At 40.4% G+C, this 13,033-nt stretch overlaps 1 protein-coding gene across 1 annotated transcript in view; it reads right to left on the reverse strand.

The window, feature by feature from the left end:
• The window catches only part of SEPSECS (Sep (O-phosphoserine) tRNA:Sec (selenocysteine) tRNA synthase), a 46,808-nt gene extending 36,940 nt beyond the window's left edge, over positions 1 to 9,868 (reverse strand). The window contains exons 1-4 of the mRNA XM_061584229.1: positions 9,672 to 9,868; positions 6,944 to 7,098; positions 3,514 to 3,632; positions 3,259 to 3,417 (exon numbers count right to left, since the gene is read on the reverse strand). Coding sequence (XP_061440213.1) covers positions 3,259 to 3,417; positions 3,514 to 3,632; positions 6,944 to 7,098; positions 9,672 to 9,785 — 547 coding nt within the window. The 5' untranslated portion in view covers positions 9,786 to 9,868. The remainder of the gene's footprint in view (positions 1 to 3,258; positions 3,418 to 3,513; positions 3,633 to 6,943; positions 7,099 to 9,671) is intronic.
• Positions 9,869 to 13,033: the final 3,165 nt, after the last annotated feature.

Below are 13,033 nucleotides of genomic sequence, written 5' to 3' on the forward strand. Positions count from 1 at the left end.
GAAAGGACTTGTTTCCAAGATTATGGAAAGCTGCTATCAGCTGCAGTAGATAATACTGTACTGGGTGGGATGGACCAGTGGTTTTTTTATTTATTTTATAAACATTTAAAATGTTTACGCTCAAATCTAAAGTGAATTGAAATGTGCCCTGTTAAAACAATTATTAGGTTTGCACATAAAACTGTTGCTGTATTAGCATCAGGGGAAAAATATTGAGTAAAGCAATATGCCACCTTAGAATTACATTCTATGTAAGTCTTCGACTTTGTTCAACTTGAAAGCTTGTATATTACTAGCATAAAATGGCAAAACAAACACAAAACCAAGATAATAATCTTATCTATGTTATAGCTAGCCCAATCTTAGCATTATGATGTTTGTCGTTTTCTTTTAATTACATTTTTGTTGTGTCATTGTTTGAGTTAGTTTCCCCCAAAAAAATATAACCTAAATTAGAATATGCAGACTATCCCAAAGCAGCTAAATCTTGCACTACTAAACATTAAGATTATTTTTAACCTAATGATTAAAAATAATCTTTGAGAATTTCAGCACTGACTGTGACAGAATTAGGATTTCACACTAAGAAAGCACTTTTAGCACACTCCAGTTCTACTAAAGAACCCTGCTCCAATTACCTAAGGAAGTGGTGGGCTCTCCAACACTGGAGGCATTCAAGAGGCAGCTAGACAGCTGTCTGTCCGGTATGCTTTAACTTGGATTCTTGCATTGAGCAGGGGGTTGGACTTGCTGGCCTTGTAGGCCCCTTCCAACTCTACTGTTCTATGATTCTGTCAGGTTAGAGACCTATTTAGTCCAGCATCCTGTTCTCACAGTGGCAAACCAGATGCCCTTGGGAAGCCCACAAGCAGGACCTGAGTGCAACTTGTGATTTCCAGCAACTAGAATTTGCTCGTATAGTGGAAGTAAAATATAATCTTATCCTCCATTAATATATGATTCTCTTCTAAAGCCATCCAAGGTGGTAGGCAATTTCAACGCAGAAGGTTTATATATTAAATATGCTTCACAGTTTTTGGCTTGCTACTTGAAATACAACATATCTATCCATTTTCTACAGTTGGTACAGAAAGCAATAATGGTCAAGATAAGCTTACTGTATTAAGAGTTTTCCGTCCTACTTACCCATCCTAACCTGATAACATGCTTATTTAAGGCTGTTTGAAGAATTTCCATTGTATTGAGAAGTATTAGCCATGAGAACATAAAAATAGGTAATGTCTATCCAACCTGACTAGATTCCAATTGTCTCTACTGAAATTCCCAATGGGGACAGGGGATCGATTATCTACACCTTTTAAAAATTGATTAAAGTTTGGAACATACCTCTACTCTTCCAAGGTAAAATGTGACTGTGTTATGCTAACATTTAAAATATTTTAATATAATCATATCCAATTAAGACAAATATTTCTTGCTGCCTGTGAGCAATTCCCACCCTGGCTGTAGTTTCAGCTACTGATATGGTATGGAATGTTTACTGTCATTCCAAATGCTGGGAGGAGAGGATGTCAACAGACAAATGTGACAAACAGGGAAGATTCTGAGAAATAAAATATTCTGATGCATCACACCAATCTATGGTGGGTGTGCATAGAGATGCGAAGGCCCGGAAAAAAACCCCAGACAACCGGGATGGGGGTGGGAGACCAGGAAAAAAATATTTTCCCCCCAATTTTTCCCAGGCCCTCACATCTCTGGCTATGTGTATTGGGGAGTTATTCTAGAAACAGCAAATGAATCACCTAAAAGGGGTAATGTTGAGGAATCCTGCTGGAACCCTTTTGTGTAAGAAAATGAGTGGGTGCAAATGGTGGCATTAAGGGTTATCATGTGTCTTTCTAAAACGAACAGAAAAGTCAAACCACCTCCTAGAAGTCCAAGGAAATGCTAACATCAGAAGCAACACCCAGTCTGTTCCTGTGTTATCCTGAAATGCACATAAATCAGACTTAAGTGCCAAGAAAGATCCTGGACATGATACCACCACGCATTCAGATCAATCCCTGCTTTCTGTTGTCATTGCTCTTGCTGGTCACAATGCAGAAGGGTTTATCTCAGGACAAAATTAGGGTTGCTCTAAAAACCCACACAGAAGACTGGAATTACCCTCCTTGGTCACTGTTTTTAAAAGTACACTTGGATAACTCTGTATGGTGTTGGGAGAAAGGGAGGTGGAGAGGCAATAGGCAGCATACTGGGGTGGGGGTGGAGAGAGGAAGGAGACAGAGAAGGTCAATAATGTTGGTGACTTGCAGAGTGGATCTAAGGGACAGCATGCCTCTTGGTTATGGAAAGTGAGGAATGTAAATCAGAGGACAGAAAGTTGGGAAAGAGACAGAGAAAATGGATGGAAGCAAAAGTCTGATAGCAGAAGGGGGACTGGCTAAAAAATGAGTTGAGAAAGAAGACACACACATGGCCAGGAGTTGGACCAGCATGTACAAAGAGCACTATACCAAGTCCATGTGTAGACAAAAGCACAGGGTGAAGACAGACATAACATTCTAAGTGTGCCAACAATGGTTTGAACACAACATTTGTTGTTCTGAACAGAAATGCCTCAGAATGTAGCAAAGGTGCTGAGGCCACTTACATCATACTTAGAGTTATGTCTGTCTTCAGTCATTAATGACATAAATCTCTAGAATTTCACAAACTTTTTTCAGGACCTTATTAACTATTTATTTCTCTTAGCAATTATTGCAGATGTTGTGGGTTTCTGCCATAGTTATCACTCTGCAAGTTACCTATCAGCCTCAGGACAAGATGCTAGGATACTACAGAATGTTCATAAACATTCTTACTCCTAAAGTAGAATGTCAGCAATAGAATATTGGAAATTAACACGACTGCTTTCAAGAAGTGTAAGGGCTCTGTGGCTTTAGAAAAATCCTCACACAAGACAAGAGAGATTGTGTTTTTCAGACAGCTGGAAAGCCAGAAATCTTAGACTAAGAAGAAAAAAGAGAAAACTGAATTTTGCATATCATCTGGTTACTTATGATCAAATCTTGTTTCAGGTCTCCTGTCCTTAGTATATTTATTGCAGGCCTAAACAGCTTCAGACCTACCAAATGAAAACACTCCACTAGACTAGGTCTTCACAAGCCTGCTGTTACTGCAGTCCCAGATAGGCATAATCAACTAGAGGTTTACCAAGCATCAAACAACTTATGATACAATTTGGTGCTAAGCAAGCCACCAGAATGTCTAGCACTACACAGATATTTTTACCTGCAGTGATCATTGACTTGAAACAGGATTTCTGGTCTATACGGGGCCAGATAATGTATTTTGCCTTTGGTCTCTTGTGCCGCAGCGTTAGGAAACATAATGTAAGACTCATGCCAGTTGCCATGGGAACCACAAAGCAGCTACTTGCTGTCCTGACACCTGCAAGTGAAAGACAAATTAGACATGAACACCAAGTGTTTTAAAATTATTATGAGCACCTGTAAAGGAACACATGCACTTGAGCTCCACACTTACCGGCAAGCTTTATAATATCTAATACAACTGAATTAGTAAGTTTGTTCAAGAGACTAGAGCCTGCAGCTTTTGGCTGGACAGCAGAAATATCGCCAGACCTTCCAATTCCATGGATCAACCTGGAAATAAAACAGAAGACTGGGAATAACATAAAACTTTTAACATAAAAATAGATACCCTGATTGACACACAGTTCTGCACTATGCCTTTGCTAATGAAAACCGATTTCATGAACTGTACTGTCATTAATCGCAAAATATGTGACTTACTGTAAAATCACCATATTTACCACTCCACTATGTAGACCAACATAACTTGCAACCCACAAAGTTGATTGCAGCCATCTATTGCAGCTTGATGATTTTCCTGGTTTTGCTGCCTGCCCCAGAATGCAAACACAGAGGGGCTGTTGAACACCTAGCATGTCACAGGGATCTAGTTCGCACATCAGCGTGAACTAAATAATGGCTTACCAAGACTGTGTGACTGTGCTAGCTCTTGCAGAGAAGTTTGGGTCTACTTTGCTCCTCTCTATTCCTTTCAGCATAGAGCAATGTGGCAACTAAGCCAAGGTGTGGCTTAGCATGTCACCTGAACCTGGGATCTTAGTTTAGGTCTGCAGCAAGGTCTGCCCTATGGTCACATGATACAGCACGAAACAATCTGTCTAGGTTCCCTATCTCCCTCTCCTATAGGACGCTTTCACATCTGCCTCAGTGTTCTAACACTGAGACTCCCAGGCAGCTCCTCAACATTTTGCAAAAAGTATAAGACCCACAAACCACTTCTTGCCTTCTCCAAACAGCTGTGCAAGCCTGCCCTCTGCCCAAGCCTTGTGTGCATGCCAAAGGACCTGAAGGCATAGGTCATTCCATTTCATATGGCGCTTCTGTAGAAAACAGAAGCAGATTCTGCCTTCTGCAAAGCCATGCAGAAAGGGAGCCAGATCACTCCCCTATCCAAGTTCTCTAGCACTCACCGAAGACTTGGATGAGGAGGAGGTGACAAACACATCTAAGGGCTGACAACTAAACCAAACCAAAATTTGTGGATCTCTGTGTCATTCTATTGCATATAATTGTTTCAGCATTGTAAGAATTATAACTCTTACTTTGGTGACATGACAGCTAGAACAACAAATGCATACTGTTTGGAACAGCAAAATAAGCATATATATAAAAATGAGTTGTCTGAGGCATCCCTAAATTATAAAATAACCCAATCAAGTGCCAGATGACCTAGGACTTCAGGCTATTAGAAGCTGAGTTTGCCCATAAGCTCTGCTTCATTTGAATAAAATCAAATTTAATGGCCTTTTGTTCATGTTAGCAGCAATTAATCTGTCATAAGGGTCATTTAAAAATGCAACTACCATAATTCAGTATCTGCACGTAACTGATGTTTATTATGTTTTTGTTTTAATATATGGGAGAGAAGAAATTCTGATTAGTGTACTGGTGAAGGGTAAATGTTACACTGTAAAACTAATTAAGCTGAATTGGAAGAGAAGAATAAATCACTTATTTCTTCACCCAAAAATTCAATTTCACTATGCTAATATTTGCTAACACAGCAAGAAAAAAATCACATTTTTAGCATACCAAGCAGTGGGTCATATGTTCAAAGAAGTGTAAAGATCAGTTCACACAAGCAACCTACTTGAAAAGGACGCTTTTTTATAGGAATCATGAATTTACTCTCATCATCTAATCTAGGAAACAAAGTTCAACAGAAGTAACTAATAGTTATCTGTAGTTATACCTCTGTCTGTTCTGACATCACCTGCGAAGCTGGAAAAAAGAGGTAGTTGAGCTGAATGCTGCACCTACCCCTCCTCACACAGCACTGACCATCATTTAAGCAATGCCCACATGCAGCAAGAAACACCATACATACATCCCCAAATGCTATCTACATTTCCTATCCTATCCTGTTGCCCTGGACAAAGGGCACATCGGAATAAAGAAGCTTGTTTTTGCTTGTAATGCTCCCTCAAACTATAAAGGCATATGCTTTTCAGAAGTTTGCAGAAGGACAATAGAAAAACTGAAAATCGTATAGGGTGGTGACATTCAGTGCTAGTCCTATTTAGACCCACTGAAGTGAATGGACATGACTAAATTAGGTTCATTAATGTCAGTGGGTCTACTATGAGTAGAACTTACTTGAATATATTCCATAATGTTAACATAATGAAATTCTATCTGCCATCCACAAACTACACCAATGCTACACAACTGCAATACTGTTCTCTGCAACAGGGGTATGGTTGGTGGAAAAGGGTGAGATCTGCATATCAGAGAGTGCTAAGGATGTGTTTGGAAGATGTTACTCTCAAGGGAAGTGCAGGCACAGCTTCTACCGCAGTGATTTTGTTTAGCTACAAATTATGTTTTAACATGTGGGATTTTTATAGTATTTTAGGATTTGATTTTCATTTGTAATGTTGCATTTCTAATATTTTAAAGATATGCTGTAAATTGCCTAGAGCAGAGGTTCTCAAACTAGACTACCATGGTCCATGAGCTTCATTCAGGTGGTTCGTGGCATGTCAGTATTAAACATTCATATTGATTTTAAGTTGTATTTTATCGCTTCTTTCATTTCTTATATGGTGTTTTTGCATTACAGTTAGAATTCTATGCAATGCAAATTGCAATACAATAAAATACAGAAGAAATAAAAGAAGCAATACAAATAAATCTCAAAAATCATACAGCATCTAGTACATTACATTACAATGGCTACAACACAGAGAAAAATTAAGTGGTCCACCAAAACCATCAGCAATTTTCAAGCTGTCAATGTGGGGAAAAGGTTGGGAACCACGGGCTTAGAGGAGGGTGTTTTTTTTTAGAAAATCTAAACTGATATAGAAGCAATCTAAATAAAATAATAGTTAGCGTTAGGATTCGCCAGTCTTCTGGTTTAAGTGATATGCACCGAGTTTGTTCTGCTGTTTGTTTTAAAAATAAAAAGTAGATTTATACACCCATTTCATGCTATCTATTTTTTAAAAACCAAGCAACTTGAAAAGACAGCATAAAAAGTAAAAGGAACCATGGTTGTATATAAGAACAATTCTAGAATCTCTATTTATTGTTATTAGGCCATCCAATTGTCACAAAATAGTGTGCAAGATTTTGGGTTCTCCAGAATTCTTAGTTGCTAAACAAAGGAACTAAGATGGAAGATGTCAAGAGGAAATGTGGGACAAGGCGGCCGACATTCAAATAAGGCTCTGTTAGGTGCTCTGTACATTTCAGATTGCACCCAAGAATACTGGAAAGAAGGAATATAAAATGGCTGAGCCATCATATTTGGGAATATAAGACAGTTCAGCCTCGATTCTTGAGAAAACACACACATTCCTTGGGAGAAAGAAAACAGGTTTAAGGGAAACCACGCTATATATATAAACAGTATTTACCTGTAATGCCGGCGGGCTACTAGTCCTGATGCCACTCTTCCTTCCCTCTCACCCACACCACAGTTGCCCAGAAAATTATTGCTATCCATAATTGCAAGTTCATGAAGAAAAAGTTCAATAGTGCTTTCATCCCATCCATATTCAGGACATTTGCCCTTTGGAAAACAGTACAATTAAATACAGACCAGATAAAGTATATACACATATATACATGTTATTGTTTCATTTGTTTAGATAAGCCAGGCTAAAATAAGAAAACATAAAACTGTCTTGAAAACAGGTTTTTAATTGAAAAGCACCCTGTAATTACAAAACAATGCTAAATGTCCCAAATATGAAATTATCTGTATATTCATCCCTCTACACAATTGTTGAACTTGAAAAAACAAACTACAACACACACAATGCTTTTATCAGGATAGTCAAATTTACAGAGTTGTATCACCATCTTCATTTTGGGTCCCAACCCACCTAAAGTCAGTCATTACTTTCAATGGGATTTAGTCATGGCCAATGATATTAGCTGGATTCGAGACTTTGTGTTTATAATTCTGTAGATATACCATATGAGAATCAGTACAGCTCGTCTCCTAACCAAAGAAATGAATGCAAAAGAATACCACATGTTCATTGCTGGGCTAACAGGGGGCTCTGACTTTCCCCATCTACGCTATAAACAGTGGAAATGTGCTCAGCAACTACCTTCCTCTTTCAAGAGGTGTTTGGTGCTGTCTCAGTGAACAGCTCACATCTCATGTGGTACACACACAACACAGGAGCACTGCACAGACAATCCCTGGTGATGGCTAGGAAATGTTCCCAATTATACCCTTTCTCCTCTCTCTTCTCTGGCACTATAGAACGTCTCTGTGTGGAAACTCATTTCAACTCACACACTGGATTCTCTATATAAGGATCTCCATCAGTTTACATGTACCACATCTACACAGGTACTTCTAAGGGTTTCCTTCTTCACTCTCCCGCCCCCAAGATTTCTAAATTGTTTTTTAAACTCATAAACACTGTGTTGTTTCATGTAGAGAAATATCAAAGTGTCCAAGCCCACACTATTTGCTGTGCCAGACTGCAACACTGGGTCACTTCAGAGGTCATATCCAGTTTGGAGACAAAGAACATCCAGCAGGTTTGCACACTCCTTTCTCCCTTCTCAAATGCAGATTTTCTGCTCCCATCTATGGCTCCTTACAACCACAGTTCAGGTTCCATCTTCATTGGGACTACCTATAGCAGTCAACTAGAACTGCCCTAAGCAATAACTTGAAAAAACCTGTTTTGAAATGGATTTGCATACCAGTTTCTTCCAAAATCCTGGTAAGCTGTAAACCAAAATGCAGACATAATGCTGCACTGTGGTTAAAACAAACCATTATGGAATGATATTTCTGACGAGGTGTGCCTGGCGCCAACACTGTTATCTTTTCGGCGCCAGGTCAAGCCTTTCCTCTACTCCCAGGCATTTTAGCATGTGTTTTAAATTGTTTTTATATTGTTTTAAATTTTAAAATTGTGTTTTAAATTGTATATTTGTTTTAATGTTTTTGATTGCTGTAAACCGCCCAGAGAGCTTCGGCTATGGGGCAGTATACAAGTGCAATAAATAAATAGAAGGAAGAATTCACATGCAAGAGAGGGAGGGAGGCACAAGATGACCGCACATTTCCAGTCTCTAAATTATAATTTAGTTTACAGATCAGGGACAGGATGTCTGAACTGAGGCACCATTTTCAGTAGAACTACATCACTGTAACCTTTGCACAGATGTCGAAGCCAACAGAAAAACCTATTCCAGAAACTTAAGGATGAAGTTAAAAAGATCTCATTTAATTTACAATTAGTGTGTGTATGCAGGTCACATATTCTTTTGAGGAAGAAAATAGACTTGGGTATATTGGGAATAAGCAAATAAATTCAGTAGGGCTTTCTATGAATGCTTGCGCAGAAGTATAGAGTTACACTTTAAACTGGTCACACATAACAGATGTAACAAAGAAGTCACAATAGCTAACAGAGGTTTCTGACAGTTCTGCCAAAAAGAAGGAATTATTAATTTTCTGTCTTTCCTCCTAGATTTTGGTAGATCTGGCAGAGCCCCAAATATATAGAAGCCCGCAGTGTTCAGAGTATGGTGCTTTTAAAATGTAAATGTACTGCTTTCAAGTCGATTCCAACTTATGTCAAACCTAAGAACAGGGTTTTCATAGTAAGTGGTATTCAGAGTTGGTTTTACCACTGCCTTCCTTTGACTAGCCCAATGCGCTTCATGGCTGTGTGGGGATTCGAACCCTGTAGTCCAACACTCTAACCACTACACCACACGGGCTTCTACGGGTAGACAATTATCTATATCAGAACAATCAAACAGTGTAATCACTCCGGATTCAGAGACATGACAGAATTACCCGCCTTGACTACAAGGAGACAAGACCACAACAGCTAATCATGCCAAGACACAATGTTAGGACGCTGGCCTCAACAAAGCTTTATATCGGTTTAGATGATTTGAGTGTGTTTTCCCTGCTATACACGAAAACATAATACGCAGGTCCTCCGCACCCCTTCTCGGCAGGACAGAAAACCAACTACCGTGAAAAGCTTCCAACTTCGAGAGAAGGCGTGGCCTGAAATACAGGCGAAGGCGGGGTTCCAGCGATAGGACACGCCCTCTCCCACCGTACCTCAGAAAAAAAAATCCTCGAGCCAATTTTACCTGTTCCAGCAAGGCCCGGAAACGGAGCTCGTGGGCGCGGCGTCCCTGTGACCCCTGCCGCACATAGGCCGCGTTCACGAGCCTCTCGCTGATTTGGAAGTTCTCCGCGTTCATGGCGAAGAACAAGGAAGAAGAGGCCCACCGACTCACAACGCCAGTGCGCGGCTCCTCCCTCGGATGTGTTGTGAGAGCTGTCGGAGGAGAAAGGTGACATTGCAAGAACAAGACGGATTAGCGCCCTCTGTCGGATAGGAGGAAGAAGAAGAGGCATACGCCATCCCCTTTCGAACGATGTTGCTTGGTAGAATTATTTTTATTCTGTGTGTGCTCTGTATAGGGCTGGGGTGGGGAATCTTTGGTCCTCTGGATGGCGGATTACAATCCGCATCATCCCTGACCATTGACCATGCTGCTTGGAGTCTCTAACAACATCTGGAGTGCCACAGGTTCCGCATCCTTAAGTCTTGGGGAGAAAGTCTCTTTGAACTCCGTAGCCCTAGCCGTAATACCTTTATTTGGACAAAATTACCAATAGCGAGAAAACTTTCGAATTTCACAGAACTCTTCCTCAGGCTGGACATTACATAAGACGGCTGGACAGAGAACAAGATATTACTGATAAAGGGCACCATAGACACTGTTTGCAATACATTACAGTCAGTCTTGCAGCCTTGTGATTCTGCGTGCCTTTAAACGAAAACTTGTTAGGCACTCCGCCTAGTAATCCAGTCTGAGCATGATAACAAAATGACACTATAGTTTAGAACTGAAGTGCTCAGGATATAGTAGTCATGTGGGCGGAAGCTTTAACAATGCATCATCATAGATCCTCTGAGTTTTTCCATTTTTTTTCTTATTGGTGCAGTCCTACTCCCTGTTTTGCTACATTTTAAATGACTGGGAATTAATACCGAGTTTCCCATAGAAATTTAACAGAACTATTAAAGTGGTACTGGTTTTAATGTTTTTCTAATCTTTTTCAAATGAAGACAGTCCATTTCCATTTTGTATGGGATCAAATATTTGTTTTTAGAATTTGAATATTTGTGGACTTGATAAATTACAATTTATAAAATGACAAATAATTCATAGAATTAACGTGCTCAGAGTTTAGTGATGATGCAGAAATATTTTTCCATAAACATGAAAATACTGTGCTTCACGATGTCCATGTGTGATGCTGTCTGAAAATGAGTGTTGAATACTTTTACACTTAAAATATCACAAGAGGGCGCCATCATACAACTCAATAACACACATACATTTATTTTCATTGTATTTCCCCTGAAACTTCTCCCACTCCCACTCTTGGGCATGAGGCAAATAAATAAATAAATATGCACAGTTACAATATCTCCTCGGCACAGAAGGTGAAACTTCTTAGCATGAACTCTTATTTGAAGTCAAATAAATGAATTATATAAGAAAACATATGATTAATAGTGTACCAATAACTACTAAATTATAACTTCTAGGTAGGAGTTCCCCATTCATGGAATGCCCTCCTTGGTGAGATGTGCCTGTTTCCCTCATTATTAACATTCAGGAGTAATTTTTTTTAAAAAAATCCTGTTTATCCAGGTGTTCGGTGGCTGAAATATACTGTCCCTAGCAACCTTGAAATTTAGTTGTAGGGATATTGGATTTTTAATTTTTTTTAAATTTTGTTTTGCTATTTGCCACCTTGGGCCCCTTTGGGAGGAAGGACAGGACAAAAATCTAATAAATAATTATTATACATCATTGCTTACAAAAATCTGCATTATTCATTTTCATATAATGCTTTCCTCAAAACCTCTAACTAATCTTCCACAACTAAACAGAATAGAAAATGCTGTTAAAATACAACTCATAAAAGTTTCTAATGTATATGGTTCTGTTTCTTAGCCGTACAGCTGGTATAGCACAGTGGAGAGAAGAGCCTGGCTGGGAGTCCAGAGTCTGTGAGTTCAAATCCCCGCTCGTGTCTCCTGGGTGTTAAGGGCCAGCTAAAGATCACCCCCACAGTGAGTGGCTTAGGGGGTTACGTGCCCTGCCCACCCATGCAGCCATGGGCAAGCTGCAGAGTCCCAAGCAGCCCAGTTGCCCCCCAGCTGGGAGTTGCAGACAAGGAAGGGGCTGGCTTGTGCAGCTGTGGCAAGCTGAGCAGGCCCTAGCCATTTGGGGAGGACTAGCCTCAGAGGGAGGCAATGGTAAACCCCCTCTGAAAAAAATGTGAGCACCTTTAATTGGGCTTGGAAATAAACTGGCAACCAATGCAGCTGTTTTAAAATAGGAATTATATGACATCTAGTAATCTGGCCACTGCATTTTGGACCACTTGAAGTTTCCAAGTTGTCTTCCAGGGCAACCTTATGTGAAGCACATTGCAATAATCCAGTCTGGAAGTTACCTGAACATGGAGTATTATTTATTTATTACATTTATACCCTGTCTTTCTTTTCTTGAAACCCAAGGCAGCTTACATATGGTTTCCAGGCGGTCTCCCATCCAGGCACTGACCAGACCTGACCCTGCTTAAGCTTGAGCAGGGAGCTGGCCTTATGTGCCTTCAGACCACAGCCAGTGGCCAAGTAATTTATGTCCAAAAGTAGCACAGCTGGTGAACAAAGACAGAGCTGGAAAAAGGCATTCCTAACCACTGAGGCCACCTGAGCCTCCAGTGACAATGTTGAATCTAGGAGTACCTCCAGCTACAGACTTGCTCCTTCCAGGGGACTGCAACTCCATCCAGAACAGGCCATCTCTGCACCTCTCAGTTTTAATAACTCAGCCCACATAATACCTCTGTCTTTCCAGGATCCAGTTTCATTTTATTTGCCCACATCTAGCCCATCACCACCTCCAAGCACCGGTCTAACACCTCAATCGTCTCCCAGTTCAGATGGAACAGAGAGTCAAAGCTGGGTGTCATCTGCATACTGATGACACTTCACTCCAAATCTCCTGATGACAGCTCCCAGCAGCTTTAGATGTTACATAGTATGGAGGCCAAGATGGAATCCTGTGGAACACCACAGGATAGCTCCTGTGGTGCTGAACAGTGGCCTCCCTTAACTACTTTCTGGAAACGACTCTGGAGGTAGGAGTGGAACCACTGAAGTACAGTGCCCCCAATGCCCACTTCTCTGAGACACCCCAGAAGGATACTGTGGTTAACGCTAGCAAAAGCCACAGAGAAATCAAACAGAATGAACAGGGCTGCACTTCCCCCATGTCTCTCTTAACAAGTCATCAGTCAGGGCAACCAAAGTGGTTTCAGTGCCATGGCCTAGCCTAAAGCCAGACTAGAATAGATCTAAGTAATCTGTTTCCTCCAAGCACAACTGAAGCTGGACTACCATGCTGTCAGGCATCTCGGC

The sequence above is a fragment of the Rhineura floridana genome, chromosome 9, assembly GCF_030035675.1.
Source record: "Rhineura floridana isolate rRhiFlo1 chromosome 9, rRhiFlo1.hap2, whole genome shotgun sequence".
NCBI classification, from domain to species: domain Eukaryota; kingdom Metazoa; phylum Chordata; class Lepidosauria; order Squamata; family Rhineuridae; genus Rhineura; species Rhineura floridana.